Raw genomic sequence first — 21,507 nt, 5'->3', positions numbered from 1 at the left:
TCAAGGGTAAGGAACACTGATTTAGGAGATCTCACTCAAACTGGCTTAGGTAGGCTCCCACGGTCTCAGGTCCAGTTTTTTTTCTGCTCCATGCATCACACCAAATGTTCTGACAGCTGCCAAACTTTTATTCTTTTCCTGCAACCAAACACAAAATGCCCTTGACCCGAAATTAGGGTCATTCCAATGCATGGATGTCTCCATTTGACCTGAGCAAAAGTCGCTCAAGTTCCATCATGCCAGAATCTGTCTGAAGCAGATTGCTCACTGGCATTCACATTTTAAAAATTTTAAATGAGGAGTTTATTATTTGATGAGCCATGTGGGGGCTGGGGACGTTACTCCCCCTTTTTAATTTTTTTAAAGTATGTTTAAACTGTTTGCAAACATCTATTGATGCTGGACTATAACATTAGAAGGATTTGTCTAACCTCCTTAATTAATTATCTGTGGGAATTGGGATTGCTATGTAGATTATTAGTAGATGCCCTTTAAAAAGGACATACCCATTAAGTATTTCCCAAAAACTTCTGAAAATCATTCAAAGATTGTAAACTATCCTGTGTCCCAAATAGCTTTTGAAAATTATTTGAAGTCTGTGAGCAATCTTTCCCAATCTAACCGGTAGAGCTCTCACTAGCTGACAAGGACTCATTTGCATCTATACAGACACCTTTGGTGGTAGAGCCTGACAAAGGAGCAGTTGCCTGAAAAAATCGACTGGCTCTGAAGATTTAAATCTTTTAATTTTTCTGTTAAGACAGAAACCGACCAGTTGCATGTTGCTTTTGGCTATATCTAAAGCAATTCAGGTAGCTTTTTAACTATTTTTGAAGAGATTTAAGTATCCTTTTAATCTTAATCATATAAGCAGTTCACACTCAGGCATTCACTGTCACATTTCATATATACCAGTGTTGCCACACCATGCATTCAGAACATACATACATCTTTCGGTAATGTTTTTTCCCTAGGTCATGATTAGTCTGTTGAAATGAAACTTCCTTAATTGAACTCTATGTAACAGGACAACTCCATCAAATCTTTTACTAAAAAGGTTAAAAAAGTCCTTTATGCCCCCTCATCATTCCTCCAATTGAGCTACAGTCAGGGGCTACAGCTGTACATAACCTTGTAATTCAGTAGATGCAAGTAGGAGAGGCCAGACTTTTGGCCAGGAGTTTTTAGACATGATTCCCAAAATTGACCTTAAATGCAAACAGACTTTTTCAATTCCATATACCTTTGTCTTTTCCTTTTTCTTTGCTTAATACGAGTACCTCATTTACTGTTACCAATTTTTTTGATTCACCCATTTTCAATCCATCCTCCAACTGAGGATATTCCCTCAGGCAAAAGCCTTAAGATTTACTCAATCAATTAAAAAAAGAGTTGGTTCTTTGAGAAAATCAACAAAATAGACAAACCTCTGTCCAAACTAACCAAAAGACACAGAAAGAGAATGCTAATTAACAAAATCAGGAATGAAAAAGGGGACATAACAAAGGAATCTGAGGAAATCCAGAGAATCATCAGGGCACACTTTGATAATCTGTACTCCAGAAAATTTGAAAATTTAAAGGAAATGGACAATTTCCTGGATAGATATCACTTGCCAAAACTAAATCAAGAGCAGATAAACAATCTAAACAGACCTATAACCCCTAATGAAATAGAAGCCATCATCAAAAGTCTCCCAAACAAAAAAAAGCCCAGGCACAGAGGGCTTCAGTGCAGAATTCTACCAGAAATTCAAAGAAGAGCTAATTCCAATACTCCTTAAAGTATTCCACACAATAGAAGCAGGAGGCACACTGCCAAACTCTTTTGAGGCTACAATTACCTTGATACCCAAGCCACACAAAGACACAACTAAGAAAGAGAACTATAGACCAATTTCCCTCATGAACATTGATGCAAAAATACTCAATAAAATACTTGCAAACCAGATTCAAGAACACATCAGAAAAATCATCCACCATGATCAAGTAGGCTTAGTCCCAGGAATGCAGGGATGGTTCAACATTAGAAAATCTATCAATGTAATCCACCATATAAACGAACAGCGAAAGAAAAATCACATGATCATCTCACTAGATGATGAAAAAGCCTTTGACAAAATCCAGCACCCCTTCATGATAAAGGTCCTAGAGAGATCAGGGATAACAGGAACATACCTGAATATAATAAAAGCAATATACAGTAAACCAACAGCTAACATCAAACTAAATGGAGAGAAACTCAAAGCAATTCCTCTAAAATCAGGAACAAGACAAGGCTGTCCACTCTCTCCATACAACCCTATACAATAAAGGAACTTTAGGAGGCATCACCATACCTCACTTCAAGCTCTATTATAGAGCTATAGTCCTGAAAACAGCTTGGTATAGCTTGGTATTGGCACAAAAATAGGCAGGTAGACCAATGGAACCGAATTGAAAACCCTGATGTTAACCCACACACCTATTAACACTTGAGTTTTGACAAAGAAGCTAAAACTATACAGTGGAAAAAAGAAAGCATCTTCAACAAATGGTGCTGGCATAACTGGTTACTGGTATGCAGAAGACTGCAGATAGATCCATGTTTATCGCCTCGTACAAAACTTAAGTCCAAATGGATCAAAGATCTCAACATAAATCCAGCCACACTGAAACTTTTAGAAGAGAAAGTGAGAGATACTCTTCAACGAATTGGTACAGGAGACCACTTCCTAAACATAACACCAGTGGCACAAACACTGAGATCGACAATTAACAAATGGGACCTCCTGAAACTAAAAAGCTTCTGTAAGGCAAAGGACACAGTCAAAAAGGCAAAAAGGCAGGCCACAGAATGGGAAAAGATATTCACTAACCCTACATCTGACAGAGGGCTAATCTCCAAAATTTACAAAGAACTCAAGAAACAAGTCTCCAAAACACCAAAGGATCCAATTAAAAGGTGGAGTACAGAACTACATAGAGAGTTTTCAATAGAGGAGTCTAAAATGGCTGAGAGGCACTTGAGAAAGTGCTCAACATCCTTAGCCATCAGGGAAATGCAAATCAAAACAACTCTGAGATACCATCTCACTCCTGACAGAATGGCTAAAATCAAAAACACCAAAGACAATTTATGCTGGAGAGGATGTGGAGAGAGGGGAACAATCCTCCACTGCTGGTGGAGGCTCGTGCAGCCTCTTTGGAAATCAGTATGGAGATTCATCAGAAAAATGGGAATTAATCTACCACAAGACCCAGCAATTCCACTCTTAGGCATATATCCAACTGAGGCAAATTCATACAACAAGGGCATCTGCTCCAATATGTTCATAGCAGCATTATTTGTAATAGCCAGAACCTGGAAGCAACCTAGATGCCCCTCAACTGAAGAGTGGATAGAGAAAATGTGGTACATTTACACAATGGAGTATTACTCAGCAGAAAAAAACAATGGAATCCTGAAATTTTCAGGCAAAAGGATGGCACTGGAAGAAACCATCCTGAGTGAGGTAACCCAGTCACAAAAGGACAAACATGGTATGTACTCACTCATATATGGATTTTAGACATAGATCTGGGGAGTGCCATCCTACAATCCTATGGCCAGAGAGTCTGGGAAACAGAAACTTCATTTAGTGGCTGATGGAAGAAGAGGCAGACTCCCTCGGTTAAGTACTGAGCTGAACTCAACAAAGCCAGTAACAGAGAGGGAGGACTGATGATCAAAGTGATTAAGACTGGGCTGGTTTAACCCCAGAAACAGCTGACCAGACAAAGGTTAATTCTTGAATCCTAGGCATCAGCCTGGGAATCCAGCATGGGACTGATCAAGACCCCCTGAATCTGGGTGTCAGTGAGGAGGCCTAGGTAATCTATTGAGCCTTGGGCAGCAGATCAGTACCCATCCCAAGTATATACAGGGACTTTGGACTCCCACAGAACAATGTGAGTTGCACTCTCACCCTGAACTCTTGGGGAAGGGTCTAGGCCCTGCCCTATATGAAATGACAGAACATGGACACCCCTATGGAGGGCCTCACCCTCCCTGGGGGAATGAGGGGATAAGGGCGGGCTGGGGGGAGGGCACGGGAGGAGGAGAGGGAAAGGGAGAGGGACCTGGAACTGACTTGTGAAGCAACCTTGTTTCTTATCTAAATTTAAACTGGAAAATAAAATAAAAAATAAAAAAGGGACAAAAGAAGTAAGCTGGTTTCTAGGACCCTAATTGGAGCCTTCTAAATCCTGGGCACTAGGCACTTCAGAACACTTCCTGGTAGACAAGCCCATCCAGAGTCTGACAGCATTGTGGTGGTGATCGTACCTCTGCCCACAGAAGGAGGTAAGTGTGAACCTGTTTCCTGCCCTCTTTGCAGTTCCCACCTGAGGCCTGGGACTGCACATGGGGAAACCCATCTCAGCAGAACAGCCCATCCAGAATCTGCGGAAGTCAAGGTGCTAGTGGTGCATACCCCAAAGGAAGAGAGCTATCAGAGTATTGGACCTGCTTACACCCACTGGAAGAGAAACTTAGACCTGTACCCACCATGAGAGTGAGAGACAACACCCCACTTGCCAGTATAAGAACACAGTCAACAACAGAAAATCAATATGATGCCACCAGAGTTTAGGGACTCCACATCAATAAGAACTGAACATCCCAGCTCAGATGAAGCAGAAGAGAACAACCGTAAATCAAATTTGTGATGATGATAGAGACCCTCAATGAGGTATTCAGAATATCCCTTAAAGAAATGGAAGAAAAAACAAACAAAAATTCAAGAAATGGAAGAAAATGCAAACCAAAAATTGCAATAAATAAAAAATATATTTAAAAAAACAAGGAAAGCCAAGAAATGAAAAGGGGGACATAACAACAGACACTGAGGAAATCTGGAGAATTTTCAGGTCATACTTTGAAAACCTGTACTCCACAAAATAAAAAAATTTAAAGGAAATGAACATTTTCCAGGACAGATAGCACTTATTAAAATTAATTCAAGAACAGATAAGCAATTTAAATAGAACCATAACGACTAATGAATTAGTAGAATTCATCAAAATTCTCCCAACTAAGTAAAGCACAGGATAAGAAGGTTTCAGAGTAGAATTCTATCAGAAATTTAAAGAAAAGCTAATACCAATAATCCTCAAACTGTTCCACAGAACAGAAGCAAAAAACTCATTGCCAAACTATTTTTATCAGGCTACAATTACCTTGGTGCTCAAGTCACTCAAAGACACAACTAAGAGCAGATGAATATCACTCTTGAACACTGATGCAAAAGTAGTCAACAAAATACTGGCAAATCAATCCAAGAGCACATCAGAAAAATCACCCACCATTATTAAAAAGGTTTCAACACAGGAATATAGGAATAGTTCACCGTGAGATAATCTATCAAAAGAATCCACCAAATAAACAAACCAAAAAAGAAAAACCACATGATCAACTCACTAGATGCCGAAAAAGCTTTTGACAAAATCCAACACCACTTCATGATAAAGGTCTTGGAGAGATCAGGGATAACAGGGACATACCTGAACATAATAAAAGTAATATACAGCAAACCTAATAGCCAACATCCAACTAAATGGAGAGAAACTAAATGCAATTCCAAGAAAACAGGAACAAGACATGGCTGACCACTCTGTACATATCTCTTTAATATTGTACTTGAAGTTTAGCTACAGCAATAAGACAACAAAAGGAGATCAAGGGAATACAAATTGGAAAGGAAGAAGTCAAACTTTCTCTATTTGCAGATGATATGATAGCTTACAAAAAGACCTGAAAAACTCTACCAGGGAACTCCTACACCTGATAATCAACTTTGAAAAGTAGCAGGATATAAGATCAACTCAAAAAATCACTAGCCCAACTATGTACAGACGATAAAATGGCTGAGAAAGAAATCAGAGAAATATCACACATTACAATAGACATAAATAGCATAAAATACCTGGGGATAAGGTTAATCAAAAAAGTGAAAGAACTTTGAGTTGCTGTCTTTTGCAGGGAACATCACATTGTCCATTCTTTTGTTATTCCTCACAACCCCACGGGACAAACCACTGTGGAATGCTCGCCATGATAAAATGAAAATATCGTTCAACCATATTTTCCCTTACTCAGGTAAGGGAGGTATGTGCACTGGTGAGGATCCCCCCCATTTTTGATGCCAGTTACTCTCCCTACCCAAAACATATATTCAGCTTGATTCTAGGGAATTAGTATTAACTGTCTGAGCCCCCATGCAGCCTTTCCACAGATTCTCTGAAAAGTCTGCAATGTCCTGCAGTCTACCCAGATGTCCTTGTAATAATGTTGGCTGACATTTTTGGAATAGACATGTAGGTCACAGCTGAGAGGCTCCTAAGATTGCTTGAGGCGTTTGGGAGGGGTCTCCAGTAAAGAGCAGTGAGCAGAAGCCAGGGAGCTGTATGCCTCAGCCAACAAGTGGGGATATGAGCCCACCATTGTCTTCCAGGTTGTAGTTTCAGAGACCTCAGAAGCATGATGTGTAATGAAATCCAGTGCCTGGGTTTTCAGCTGCTCTGCATTGTGGAGGTCAGCCAGGATGAGAGTTCGGGCAGCAGTCTCCACGGAGAGGTCCTTGCAGAGGGCATCCTCACACATGACCTTCAAGCGCACCAGGCCATACTTGTCAGCAGCTGCCAGCACATCATCTGCCATGCTGTGGAGGTCTGGTGCCTCCCGGTATAAATGAATCCCATCATTGCCTTGAAGACTTGCAGCTCCAGATCATGGATCTCAATGCGTATTTTTCTGCTCTCCTCCATGCCATGTTCAAACATGGCTCTGAAAACTGGAGAGCGAGCTGCTAAGATGGCCTTGTGAGCCCGGAATTCCTGGCCAGCTACCACCAGGCAGCAGTCTGTGAAGATGGGATTCTCCCACAGCTCTCCTAGCTCGTCTGCCATTGTGCACCTTGGAACCTGGATCCCTGGGTTCGTGCTCTCTCCAGAGACCACATTCATCTTGCACAGCAGGGTGAGTTTGTAGTCTGGGAGAAGCCAAGGCTCCAGGGTCAAGAGGAAATCTCGAGGGATAAACTTTTTGTATGCCCAGTGGTGGTTTTGCAGAAACCTGAAGAATGTTGGGCTCTTTATTGTTTGGGATTTCTCTCCTTCTGCATTGATGATCCATAGCTGGAACTTTGCCCATACTGGGTTCTTTGGGCAGCTGAGCAGCCCTAAGGAAACTGACAAGTAACCTTTGCTTTCTTCATCGACCCCGTTCAGGTGTATTTTCATACACCATTCAAGTGAGTCATTTGGACCTGATGAGAAAGTGGGACTTTTAATGTTTGCCCCATGCATTCGCTCCAAGTAAAAACGGAAATTGCTGATGGTCCACTTGTAGGAGTATTTCTGGATGCTGATCTGTGTGTAGCCCCAGCTCTCCACTGCCAATTCCTGTGACATATCTTCTTGTGGTGTTTTGAAGATTAACCTCGATCCAAAATAAAGAACTAGAGTTTTCCTTCTTTAATCTGGAGGTCACAATTAGAGATAATAGTTAACGTTTTAGTTTCTATTTTCATCTCTACTCCCTATTATTTGTGTTGAAATCTTGGGTTTCTGTGACATTTTCAATCAAGGATGTAATATAATTTTCAGAGAACACATTCTAGTCTCCTGGGGACTGCTACATAACTCCATTTTTCCAGATTGAATCTTAGCCCAACTCTTACAATCCAACCACTCTCACCTCCAGAGAGAAGTCTATTTCAGACCCCAGTCCAATGAGTCCTTTTAGTGGAACTACTGGTGCACATTTGGGCAATGCCATAGCAAGCCAAATGCATTTTGGGACAGAAAGCAGTGCAAGGACAGGGTCCTGGATTCCCATCCACCTGGGGGATAATCTTTGGATTCTTTATGCATATACACTTATTGGAATTTGAAAAAATGGATCCTGATGTGTCAATCATATTAACTGCTATCTTGGTATCACTATATATCTGTTGTATGTCCCATACACTAAAGGGAGATACCGACTCTGATCCACCTGGCAGTCACAGGATTTCCCCATCAGATGAGCCAGGGTAACTTTGGTGTTGTGTTGGTTTCCAAATCTTCCATCACTGGGCAGGATGAGCATCATTGATACCAGGGGGGCTTCCATTCTAACCTATGAAAGAGCTCATCCATATGTGAGGACCATAATGACAATCAACTTTACCCAGAAACCCCTCAAGAGCCATAGCAATCCCGCTATTGTTTCTCTGAAGCCAGGTGAAATCTGTTGTCTTAAAGGGAGTTACAATAAGATGAGGTTCTATGCCAAACAGCCGGACAGAGGTGACCCTGCCCTTAACAATGCAATCAGCAATCTGATTGGTTATTGACTCTGAGGGCACCACCAATCGAGAGGTGAATCCAATGTATGGGCTCACACTCTTGTGAGCATAAGGCAGTACATAACATTTCCCTAAGAAAAACATAAAGGGTGAGGGGCAAAAGAGGATCATACCTCCCTAAGTTTGCTGTGTCTATGGCCTGTTGAACTTCACTTAAAATCTGTAAATGGTCAGCAGATAGAATTATCTGTGAGGAGAGATCATGACCTTTTAGGAGGTCATACAAAGGAGCCAATTCCTCAGTAGTTATAGAAATCTAGGGCCTCAGCCAATTAATTTCCCCCAATGTCTCTTGGAGCTAGGGCAAGGTATAAGAATCCTGAATGTGAAGTTGGGGTTTAACAGGAGAGACAGTATCACAGAAATAACATGGAACCCAAAATCTTAAAAGGAGGACTAGTCTGAATCTTTTCAGGAGCCACCTTAAAATCATTGGCCTCTAATATAGCAAGACAATTGGCAGTAAGATCTTGGAGGCCAGATGGGTTAGATCAACCCAAATAATATCATCCATATAAATATAGAATAATATATTAGGATGACCAATCAAGGAAGAAAAATATGTAACATATAATACTGACAAATAGGAGGGCTATTGGCCATGCCCTGGGGTACGACAGTTCATTTAAATCTTAGATCTGACCCACAAAAATTTGTTGAAGGTATGGAAAATGCAAATTCTTCTACATCATCGGAATGTAATGGGATAGAGAAAAAATAATCCTTAATATCAATAATAGTTAAATAATGGATGTTGGGAATGCCTGGAATCCAGGGGAGTCCCCTTTGCAGGGTCCCAAAAGGTATCATCCTCTCATTTATTTTCTTCAAATCATGTAAAGCCTCCAAAAGCCACTGAACTTTTTTTTAAATAACAAAACCCAGGGAATTCCAGAGGCTTGTTGAAGTCCCGTAGATAACCGGGCAGTGGTACCCAAAAGCATTCAAAATTAACTAGGAACACAGGGCGGGCTTTCTGATTTCATTCTGCCTGGATGCATCATTCATCCTGAAAAAATGTGCTCCACTTCAGAAACATGAATCCGGGAAGCACTGCCCTAGCAAGGTCCTTCCAATCCTGGGTTTGGGCTCTGAGAAGGCCTCTTTGAGTTCCTTTAAATCATGTGCTTCCCAGGGGTACCAGGAAGCCAGGCGGTTACCACCGGGGTTAACATTGACAGGAAAAAGATTGGTCATTTCTCCTCCAGAAGCATCCTCCCCGCAGTAAGGCAGTGGTGCAGGGGGTTTCCAGAAATGATTAATAGGGGGACCTGGAAGTGGTGTGACCTTAGACTGCCAAGGAGCACTTTCAAAAGAAGTCTAGGGATGAATACAGGGGCACAAGGAGGTGTGAGGGACTAGGATTTGGCTTTGGTTTTTCCAGAGTTTCTTTATCTCCTTTTGTCCCTTCCTGGATTGGGGCCTCACTCTTCTCCCTACGGGGTTGACGGGGGAAGCAACCCTTTAAGACAGACACTGTTGTACAAAGACTGGCCCATAATTTATGGGGGTACACTCACCCGCAGACCGATTGCCCCTTCAGTGTTCTTCAGTTCCTCACATGGGGCACCATCTCTGCAGGGTCCTCCCTGCAGGTAGAGCAGGGAAGGGCCAGTCCAGCTGGGGGCTGAGCAGGATGGTGAGTGTTGATGACTCAGACCCTCCCCCCACTAGTTGGGGGGGTGACACACTGAGTCGGGAGTCTGTCGAAGCAGGATCTTGATTTATTCCAACAGGCAGGAACTTATATAGGACTGAGGTAGGGATGGGAATCTTGGGATAGGGTAAGGTGACATGAGGAGTTAAGGGCCAATAGTATTCCACCAAGCAGGCAGGTAGCTAGGCAGAGGGCAATCTTGCATCAGGTCTGGCTGAGTCATGCCCACATGGAGGTTACAGTTTAGAGACAGGTCGCCAAACTCTAGCCAGGCTCAAGAGCTTACACTGGGCCTAGCATCCAAGCCTTTCTTAGGCCCAACAAACTTGTGCTGGTTATTCTTAGTTCCCAACTGGATCACACCTGGAATTAACTAAAATTCAAATATGGAGGGCACAACTGTGAGAAATGTTTTATATAAGTTGAAGGAGATAGATCCACTTCAAATACAGACTTTGGAGGTCAAAAGACACAAACATTTAAGCTGAATATCAAGGCCTAAAGACACACACCTTTAATCAAGATCTTGATACTAGGAGACACACCCTAAATTGGGACGCACCTTCAGCTGGGAGCATATAAAAGGATGTGGAAGACATCTTAGCTTGCTTGTATTCACCTTGCCCCAAGTTCATTCCTTCACTAGAATTGGAGAATACTTTCTGGAATTCCAGTATACACCAAAGACCAGTCAACATGTCCAACCTCCTGGACTGAGTAAATACTGAATTCTTAGACTTTCTCTTAACAGTTAGACATTGTGGGATTAGCATGGCTGCAGCCCTAAATCATTCTAATGATTACCCTTTGTTCACACAGAGAGTCACTGTATATATTCTGCTACTCTAGAGAACCCTAGTACAACATTTTTGATATGAGTGTACAAAATATTCCAAATTTTCAGCAATTTTCTATAATTAGTTACCTATTGACCTAAGAATCAACCTAGAAAAAAATGAAGTGATGTAACAGTCCCTAGTAGCCTAGACAATCTATACTAGTAACTACTATTGAAATCTGGATAGTGAATTTTCAGAGAACCACATTTCCAACCTCATAGAAGAAGGAACAGAGGAGAGACAGAAACTAAAAATATAAATTGTGACTATTGTGTCCCACAGGGTGAAGAAAACAAATCCAAGTTCTTCATTTCAGATTCATTTTAACTTCAGACTACCTCCAGTAGAAATGTCAGAGGACAAAATAGCCCAGAGCTGGGACTACAAACATTTCAGGCTCCAGAGTTTCTTTTCCAAGTGGACCATCGGCAGCTTCAGATTTTCTATGGAGAAAATGCCAGACAGCATTAGAAGCCCAACTTTCTCAACAGGGGATAATGACAAGTGGTGTTTGAGACTACACCCAAATGGGGTAGATGAAGAAAGCAGAGATTACCTGTCAGTTAACCTAGAGTTGCTCAACTGCTCAAAGAGTCCCCCTTGGAGCACAGTTCCAGTGTTGGATCATTAACATCCAAGGGGAAAAAACTGAAACTACAACAAGGTCAAAAGCCTTTACCTTCCTGCCAGGCTATGAAAGAGGTTTCAAAAGGTTCATCCTTTGAGATTTCCTCTTGGCACATGTACATCAGCTTCTCCCTGAAGACAAGCTAACCCTCCACTGCATGGGAATCATGTTCCAAGACTTATATCAGCATCTCCGACCTGAGCATGAAGCCAGGGATCCAGGTTCCAATGTGCAGGATGGCAGATGAACTAGGAAAGCTGTGGGAGAATTCCCTCTTCCCAGACTGCTGCCTGGTGGTAGCTGGCCAGGAATTCCGGGCTCACAAGGCCATCTTAGCAGCTTGCTCTCCAGTTTTCAGAGCCATGTTTGAACATGACATGGAGAAGAGCAGAACAAACCGCATTGAGATCCATGATCTGGAGCCTCAAGTCTTCAAGGCAATGATGGGCTTCATTTACACCGGGAAGGCACCAGACCTCTACGCCAAGGCAGATGCTGTGCTGGCAGCTGCTGACAGGTATGGCATGGAGCGCTTGAAAGTCATGAGCCAGAGAGCCTTTGGCAGGGACCTCTCTGTGGAGAATGCTGCCCACACTCTCTTCCTGGCTGTCCTCCATAGTGCAGAGCAGCTGAAAACCCAGGCACTGGATTTCATTACAGCTCATGCTTCTGAGGTCTCTCAGACCTCAAGCTGGAAGACAATGGTGGCCTCATATCCCCACTTGGTGACTGAAGCATACAGCTCCCTGGCTTCTGCTCACCACTCTTTACTGGAGGGCCCTTTCAAAGACCTGAAACAGTGTTAGGATCCTGTCAGCTGTGACCTACAGGTGTAATCCAGAAATAGCAGTCAGCCTTGTTACCAAGGACACCTGGATACACTTCGGGACATGTGTTAGCATTTACAGAGAATCTGGGGAAAGACAGCATGGGGGTTTGGGCCTTTAATACAGCTGCAAATGAGTTGAATGGCAGATTAGGGAAGAGGCAGTGCTGGATTTTAACATATTCTACCCAACCTCTACCCTGTTGCTGTACTGGTTTGTTTTGGTTACTGTTATTCAGTGTAGTTAATGCCTCAATCACATCCCAACAGCATTTCTTTAGAAGAACCTGTTTGGATTAAACTGAGAGAAGCATATTATCGAGGGCTCTGAGCAAAGGATAAAATATGGATGCTTGCTTACAAGAGAAGGGAAAGAGAAAGAACACATATTTTCTCCAAACTCAGGGTGTGGGGTCCTGGAAAGTTGACTCAGGTGGCAAAAGCAATTGTTGTTCTTACAGAGGACATTATCTTAGACAATATCTGTAGACAATATCTTACCCAAATAAAATATAAAATGAATTAAAATTGTAAAAATAAGTTTGTGGATTCTTCTTTGAAGAAGCACATGTTAGTCCATCCAGATAATGTCAGCTGTGGAAGTTTGGGCAGGGTTCTCACCGTCACACACACAAAAGTCAATAAAATGACACCTAATGAAATTCTGTTATGCTCAGAGATTGGTGCCATGCCCAGTCTTCTTCTTTCTCCAGCAGCTGGTGGGAGCAGATACTGAGATCCACAACAAAACATTAGACAGAGCTAGGGAAACTCAAGGAAGAGGGGAGGAAGTATTGTAGGAGATCAAACAGAGCCCACAGAATCTACCAAAGGGGGATCACAGAGCTCACAGAGACTCAAGAGGCCCTCACAGAGCCTTCATGGGTGTGTACTATGCCCTGTACCATGCTTTAGGTGTTTAGCTTGGGATTTTTTGTAAGACTAACAGTGGGTGTATAGGAATACTCTGACTTATATGTCTGATCTCGAGTACCTTTCCTTCATTTTGGGTGCCAGCCTCCAGGCTTGATATGAGGGTTTGTGCTAAGTCTTATTGCATCTTGTGATGCTATGTTCAGTTAATATCCCCAGAGGGGCTGCTCTTTTCTGAAGGGAAACAGGAGTAAGTACTTCTGGGTAGAGTGGAGGGAGGGAAGGCTATCAGAGAATGATAAATGAAAAGGAAAAAATAGAGAAAAGCTTTTGAAGAAGTATTTGGACCGATCTGCAAAAAACAAAAGTGTTAAGGTCCCTGTGTCTCCTGTAAATGCGCATGAAAATGTATCTTTAGCAGAGGAGGAGTCCAATAATCATGTAGATAGGGTGACACATTCTGTGGACACTCGCCTCATTCCAAGTCATGCTTGTTATTGCCTGATGGGTCCTTGCTCAATTTAGCCATGGTAGCTGAGATGGCAGTTATCCATAGGCTCAACAACATGGACATGCACTCATCAAGACTCACCTGGTTATAGCTGCTGTTAAACACCAGATCTGCCAATCACAGAGACCAACATAGAGCCCAAGAGATGTGACAGTTCCCCAGGCTGATCAGCATACAACTTAGTGTGATAGGATGACTACATTGGACCACTTCAGCTACGGAAGGGACACACTTTGTCCTTACTGGAATAAATCTTTTCTAGTTATGAATTTCCCTTTGTTGCATGCAGCGATTTTACCAACCTACCACACAAGGACTAACAGAATGCCTTGTCAACCTTCATGATACTCCACACAGTGTACCTTCTAACCAAGGCACTACATTCATAGAGAGCTGCAGCTCAGAGCTGGTGGGAGTCACAAATCAATGATTGCTCTAACTTGAGGCCTGAGACAAGATAAGGAGGCATTTCCCGGCACAACCTGGATGGCCATGAACCAGAAGCTACATGGCACAGAGAGCTCAGGTGGAACTAAACGTGACTGAAAAAGAAAAGGTCAATGAAATGATTATTTTTCTCTTTTTTTCTTTTTCTTCTTTTTATGTGTTTTCCAGGCAGAATTTCTCTGTATAACTGCTCTAGCTTTCCTGGAACTCACTCTGTAAAAACCAGGCTGGCCTTTGACTCCCGAGTGCTGGGATTAAAGGCGTTTGCCATCACTGCCAGCATTAAAATAATTCTTCATGAAATTCTGTTATAGTCCTATATTAGTGCCTAGCCCAATTGTCATCAGAGAGTCTTCCTCCAGCAGTTGATTGGAGCAGATGCAAAGACCCACAGCCAAACATTAGATAGAGATCAGGGAACCTTGCTGAAGAGAATGGGGTAGGATTGTAGAAGCCAGAGGGCTGGAGGGCACCAGGAGAACATGGCCCACTGAATCAACAAGTAAGGTTCATAAGGGCTCACAGAGACTGAAGGACTTATCACCGAGTTTGTATGCATGGGTCCTCTTCATATATGTTGTGGTTGTTTAGCTTGGGATTTTTTCTGGGATTCCTAACAGTGGGAGTGGGGATATATCTGACTCTTTTGATGTTCCTATGACCCTTTTCCTTCTACTGAGTTGCCTCATCCAGCATTGATATGAGGGTTTGTGCCTAGTGCTAATGCATCTTGTTAAGCTGTGTTTGTTGATATCCCTGGGAGGCCTGCCATTTTCTTAAGGGAAACAGAGGAGCAGTGGATCTAGGAGCCAGAGGAGGTGAGAGGAGGACTGGAAGAAGTGGAGAAAGGGGAGCCTGTAACTGGTATGTATTGTTTGAGAGAAGAATAAATAAGGAAAAAAAAGTCACTTCACCAAAAAAGGCCAGAACCAGACCGTTTTAGCAATAAATCCTACAAGACTTCCAAAGAACAACTAACACCAATACTCCTCAAATTATTCCATTAAATAGCAACAGAAGGAAAACTGACCAACTCATTTATGAGGCTACAGTTACCCAGATACACAAACTACATAAGGACCCAACAAAGAAAGAGTATTACACACCAATTTCCCATATGAACATAAATGCAACATACCCAATAAAATGCTCACAACCCAAATCCAAGAACACACCAAAAGATCATCCACCATGCTCATGTAAGCTTCATCCCAATGATTCAGGGATGGTTCAATATATGAAAATCAATAAATGTAATCCTCCATTTATTGAAATGAAATTGACAAACAAAAAACAAAGGCAACAATAGTATTTTTATGGAATTCCTGAGTGTGAGAACAAGTGGGTCTCTGATTCTTCTGCCTGCTCTTGGGCTCTTTTCCTACTGCTGGGTTGCTTTGTCTGACTTCAATATGATGTTTTTGCTTTACCTTATTATATTTTATTTTTCATTTGTGGTTGTTATCTTTGAGAAGCCTCTTCTGGGTTTTTTGTTGTTATTGGGTAGTTTCTGTTTGTTTTTGTTTTTGATATTTGTTTTTCTAGACAAGGTTTCTATGTGTAACAGCCCTGGTTGTCTTTGACACTATATTTGTAGGGCAGGCTGGCCTTTGCTGGTCTATGCTTTCCCAATGAGAGACAGAAAGGGCATGATCCAGAGAGGAGGAAATGAGACCCTCTTTCTACAAGCAGCAATTTCTAAGCATCTGTTTAATCCTTTAGAAATTATAAGTAATTACTATTTTGGAGTAGGAAGTAGAAGTAAATGAAAAATAGATAATTGACTCCAAATTACCTTCTCTTAAAAAGGACCATGGTTCCCAGAATCAATGTAATCTCTAATATCTGAACTTATTGCATATGTCTAAGGGCTAGAATTAGACACAGAGTTTAATGACATTTTTTTGTTTATTTTTATTTTTTCTAATCATTTTCCTTTTTGCTTATTCATTTATTTATTTATTTACTTATTTATTTAAGGGGGGCTTTCCTGTAGTCCATGCTTCACTCTGACTCACTCTGAAGTCCAGGGTAGCCTTGAACTCTTCGCTTTCCTATCTCTATTTCTGGAGTGCTAAGGTCTTGACACAAGGTTATCTTGTATTATCTGGGTGGATAATTGCATCACATGAGTACTTGTAAATGGAGAAGAAACTGCAAAGAAGCAGAGAAAGACTGACAAAAGAAGAAGATATTTTCATGAGTCTTGTCTGGGAGCCCAAACCAGGCTGTTTGAAACCATCTATAGGCTGAAAAAAGGCCACAGTCTCCAGTACACTGCTGATGGCTCCATGGGAGCCCTTCTGGATTTCTGACTTTTTTGTCCTATACATGATTGCATCATGAAAAAGCATTATTCTTTAGCCATTGCAGAGTTAGAATATTAATTTATGTTCTTTTGCCTTATCCTATAAAAGTGAAGTTTGGAGAGATTATATTAATAAAATTTGTCAACAAATTCTGTGGCTTTTCCTTTGTATATAGACATGAATATTATAATAGCATTTCCTATAGGCTGGGCAGTGGTGAGCATGCCTTTAATCCAGAAAACAAAAGGAGATCAAGGAAATACAAATCAGAAAGGGAGAGTTCAAACTCGGCTGTAACAGCCCTCTCCAGGAGAGGAACAGGGTTGATATATCCTTCATGGAGATCATGACCCACCTCACTCCAGCTTCAGTTAGCCTGGCTTCCTGAAATACCAGGACACCTCTCTTTCCAGTGCTGAACTGTCCCGATATAGTTCCAGCCTACAGACCTGTCCTTGGTTGCCTGGGTTTCCAAAAATTAGCAGCCAGCCCTCCAATATCAGGCACCTGCAGTTTGACATCTTGACAATTTCCCCTGCCTTCTGAAGCCTTACCACCCTCTAATGGGTTGACATACATTCAGATCAGTCTTGGAAGTATGTATGAAGTTGGAAAGATGATTTAGTGTCAGTAAGGAAAGTATTACTTAGAATGTCATTTAAGATTTATAGATATGTGGACCCACTGTCTAAAGCAGCAGTTCTCAACATGTGGGTTGCAACCCCTTTGGGGGAGTCAAAGGACCCTTTCACAGTGGTTGCCTAGAGACATCTACATATCAGATATTTACATTATGATTCAAAACAGTACAAAATTGCTGTTATGATGTAGGAATGAAAATAACTTTATGGTTGGGGGTCATCACATCATGAGGAACTGTATTAAAGGGTCACAGCATTAGGAAAGTTGAGAAACACTGGTCTAAAGAAAGATGAGCTCTAACCACCATATTTACACACAGACACAGTGCCTTTGAACTGGTGTTTAGCATCAGAACTCCCAGATAATCCAGTGAAGCAGTATACACTAACGTATCTACGTCACTATACCTCAGTGTTTTGTAACTTTTTCACTCAACAGTACCATGATGACCTTGTTGTGTCATATGTATTTCTACATCATTTTTAATGCAGTGTATTTCTTCACATGTGCCACATTTTATTTAACCACTGTTGAATTTTTAAAAAAAGAGTATATGAAATGTTCAAAACAATTCAAAATGTGTATGCAAATGTCAAAATTAACCAACTGTGCTAAGATGAAATCTGTAAAATGGATTGATGTAGCAGTGCCCAGTAGAATAGATGGTGTTCCCTGAAACTTATATTACAACTTGGATGGAAAATGTCACAGAAACCCAAGATTTCCAAAAGCAACAGCCAACATTATTACAAGGACACCTGGGTAGACTGGGGGCATTGCAAAATTTTCAGAGAATCTGTGGAAAGGAAGCATGCCGGCTCAGACCGTTAATACCCTGGAAACAAGTTGAATATATGTTTGGGATAAGGAGAGTACTTTACTCTGGGATACTCTACACAATTGCTCCAGTGCTTTGCTTTCTCTACAGTGAGTTGGATACTGGGGATTCAGTGGGGTTGTTGGCCCAAAGCACATCCCTACAGGGTTTCTTTGGAGGAACCTGTCTGGATTAGACTGATCAAGCATTTAGATCAAAGGAGAAAACAAACATGAATGTGGGCTTACAAGAGATGAGGAAGAGGAAGAAGACTGTTTTTCTCTCCAAACCCAGTGTGTGGGCACTGGAGGGCTGACGCAGTTGGCCAAAGAAATTGTTGCTCCTGCAAAGGAGCAGTTCACGAGTTAAACTCTAAGCACACATGGGACACACTCAACCTTTTCAAACTGGAGATAAAGAGGACTGAAGTTCTTCTCTTGTGTATGTAAACTAAACACATTATAAGGCCAATAAAATTTTGATAAACAATTAGTGTATTTCGTTGTGTTTCTTTTTGAATATGCCCATTTTAATTCATCCAGTTCTGCTCAGGCTCTGGGAGCCTGGCCAGCATTGCCAGGGTCACACCATTCACAGAATGTCTTACTCCTCTTTCTTGGCACTTAGCGTTTGCTGAGCAGATGCCCAAGGCAAAGAAGATGACTGCATCTGGCAGAGTCATTTGGAAGTCTAGACTTTGCTAAAGATTGCATGTGTTTTTTTAAAAAGGAGAAAGAAATTTATTGAGAAATCAAAATTTCTGCACCTGAACTGTGTGTCTGTTTTCAGACATTGGGAAAATAATCCTTCCAACCCCCCCCCCATTGACAGAAACACAATCTCTCTTGGAAACAGGTTCAAATGCTGACCCTTTCCCTCTCCTCACTTGTCCCCCTTGCCTGACTCTTTCAGTTCTCCTTTGCAGCTCTATCCAAATTACACTGCAGTCATAGATTGAGAGGTTAATCCCAAGAGCCCCTCTTCCTAGAATAAAGAACTTCTAGGCTTTCATTTGTAGTTTACAATGGATATCTCTCCTCTACTTCTCTGTGTGTCCCTCAACTTGTGTCTTTCTTTGTCAATCTCTGTTTATCTCTCTCATTTGCTCCTGGCTTAGAGTGTCCCTCCAGATATCATGAACAGGAGAGAGATGGCAGGTATGGGGAGCATTTGCTCCTGGCTTAGAGTGTCCCTCCAGACATCATGAACAGGAGAGAGATGGCAGGTATGGGGAGCATTTTGGAGATCACCTTTGAAGAGGAGCAATCTCAAAACATTTCCTTCGGTACCTATTGAACATAATCTGATATACAGCAGAAAACTGTCACTTTTAAGGTCCTGCAGAGTAAGCATGGGAGCTCAAAATTTGGAGAGGACAGAAATCAGTAGTTAAATATGCAAAACGAGCCCTGTTTGTCTTTCTGTGTTTGGGTTACCTCACACAGGATTGTTTTCTTCTAGTTCCTTCCATGTGACTGAAAATTCATAATGTAATTGTATTTCCCGCTTGAGTCGTACCCCAGTCTTTAAGTGTACCACACTTTCCTTACCCAGCTTTCAGGTAAGAGGCAGCTAAGGTGTTTTCAGGTTCTGACCATTACATATAATGCTTTGGTGAACATAACTGATCAGTTGAATGTCTTTATGGTATGGTGGTGTATCCTTTGTGTATATGCCTAAGAGTGGTATTGTTGTGCCTTGAGGGAGAATGATTTCGCGCTTTTTGAGAAATGGCCATCGAGATTTCTACAGCAAGTGTACAGGTTTGAACTCCTACCAGCAATGGAGCAGTGTTCCCCTTACTACTTATATCTTCCAGGATAAGTTTTCACTCATGGTTTGATCTTTGTGAGTAGATTCTGTCTGTCGATACCTTATATTTTGTTTTTTTCTCCAAACACTGTTCATTTTATCATTTTTAAAAGTTTAAAATAATGTTATTTTACATATCAATTTAAAAGTTTAAAATAAAGTTATTTTACATACCGAACCCGATTCACTCTCAATACCCCCAGCAATTCACTACCAATCCCACCTCTAATCCACTCCTTAGAAAGGGGAGTTCCCACATGGGGGAATCAACAAAATCTGCGACATCACTGGAGGCAGGACAAAGACACTCCCCCATCTATATAGGGTGAGCAAAGTATGTCTCCACAGGGAATGGGAAACCAAGAGCTAGTTCATGCACTAGGGATAGATACTGGTTCCCAGACTTGTGGTCCCAAAAACTGCCGAAACCACCCAGTGGTGACCCACATTCCTAGGGCCTAGTTCAGTCTTATGCAGGTTCGTCAGCTGTCAGTGCGGATTCAGGGAACTGCCACTTGGTTCTTGCTTTGGTCATTGTTACTGACCCAGGGTCTTGGACACTTTTCTCATATTATCATACCTCCTGCTGTAAGACTGCAGTCAATGAGTTGGGCCAGTGCTTAGCCGTCAATCTCTTCATCTGCTTTTGTGGGTTACTGGATGAGTATTTTGTGATGACACCTAAGGTAGTCATTAATCTGATTGCAGGGCTAGGGACCATAAGTTGCCCTCTCCACTATGCCTTAGAGTCTAAACAGGGCTCATGCTTGTGGATTCCTAGGAATTTATCTTGATCCAGGTTTCTGGCTAACCCCACAACTGCTGTCTCCATAATGGTCTCCCTTTCCTTGCTCAGTTCCTCCAACTTGACCTTCCTAGACCCTTGTGCTCTCCTCCCAGCTCTCGCTCTCCTCTCTGCAATCCAATAACATGCTCTTCCTTCTCCAAATATACACAGGAGACCTTGTTATTTGCATTTTCTGGGGGGATCCATGTATAGACCTATGAGGGCCCTTCTTGTTTCCTGGTCTCTTTGCAATTGCAATGTGTAGGCTAGCTATCCTCTGCTCTATGTCCCATACTTACTTATGAGTGAGTTCATGGGATACAGAGCCAAACAGAGAATTCTGAACAGTACAGTCTCAAATGGCCAAAAGGCAAATGAGGAACTGTTCTATATCCTAAGCCATCAGGGAAATGAAAATCAAAACTCCTCTAAGATGTCATGTTACACCGGCAAGAATGGCTAAGATCAAAACCATTTATGAAAACTTATGCTGGACAGGATTGCTGTAAGGGGAACACTGCTCCTCTGCTGGTGGGAGTTCCAACTTGTAAGCCACTGTGGAACTCTGGGTGGTCATTTCTCATAAAATTGGAAATCAATCTGTGTCAAGGCACAGCAATACCACTCTTGGGCATATACACAAAGGATACACAACCATACCACAAGGACATTCTACCTATCATCTATGTTCAGTTTCTGGCTATAATTATTTGTAATAGCAAGAAGCTGAAAGCAACCTAGCTGACTCAAACCTGAAAAATGTTAAAGGAAAATGTGGTACATTTAAACAATGGGGTACGACTCAGAGGAGAATATTATGACATCATGAATTTTCAGTCACATGGAAGGAACTAGAAGAAAACAATCCTGAGTGAGGTAACCCAAACACAGAAAGACAAACATGGCAAATTTTGCATTTTTAATGGGTGATATCTTTCCACTCCAAATTTTGAGCTCCCATGCTTACTCTGCAGGATCTTTAAAATGAGAG

The 21,507-nt window shown here is 41.8% G+C and overlaps 2 protein-coding genes across 2 annotated transcripts; one reads left to right on the top strand and one right to left on the bottom strand.

Moving 5' to 3' along the window:
- Positions 1-5,830: 5,830 nt before the first annotated feature.
- LOC121138045 (speckle-type POZ protein-like) lies at positions 5,831-7,430 on the bottom strand. Its single transcript, XM_040740875.1, is given in 2 exon segments — positions 5,831-6,698; positions 6,701-7,430. Coding segments are annotated over 2 exon segments (1,071 nt in total). The 3' UTR covers positions 5,831-6,357.
- A 3,731-nt stretch (positions 7,431-11,161) lies between these two features.
- Positions 11,162-12,286, top strand: LOC121138047 (speckle-type POZ protein-like; the record flags this gene model as incomplete). The annotated part of the gene is given in 3 exon segments (XM_040740876.1): positions 11,162-11,468; positions 11,470-11,652; positions 11,654-12,286. Coding segments are annotated over 3 exon segments (1,071 nt in total), but the record flags the coding sequence as incomplete, so codon positions are not given.
- Positions 12,287-21,507: the final 9,221 nt, after the last annotated feature.

Source organism: Mesocricetus auratus, unplaced genomic scaffold, assembly GCF_017639785.1.
Source record: "Mesocricetus auratus isolate SY011 unplaced genomic scaffold, BCM_Maur_2.0 contig_9671_pilon_obj, whole genome shotgun sequence".
Classification (NCBI taxonomy): Eukaryota; Metazoa; Chordata; class Mammalia; order Rodentia; family Cricetidae; genus Mesocricetus; species Mesocricetus auratus.
This window is presented reverse-complemented; position numbering and strand designations above follow the sequence as displayed.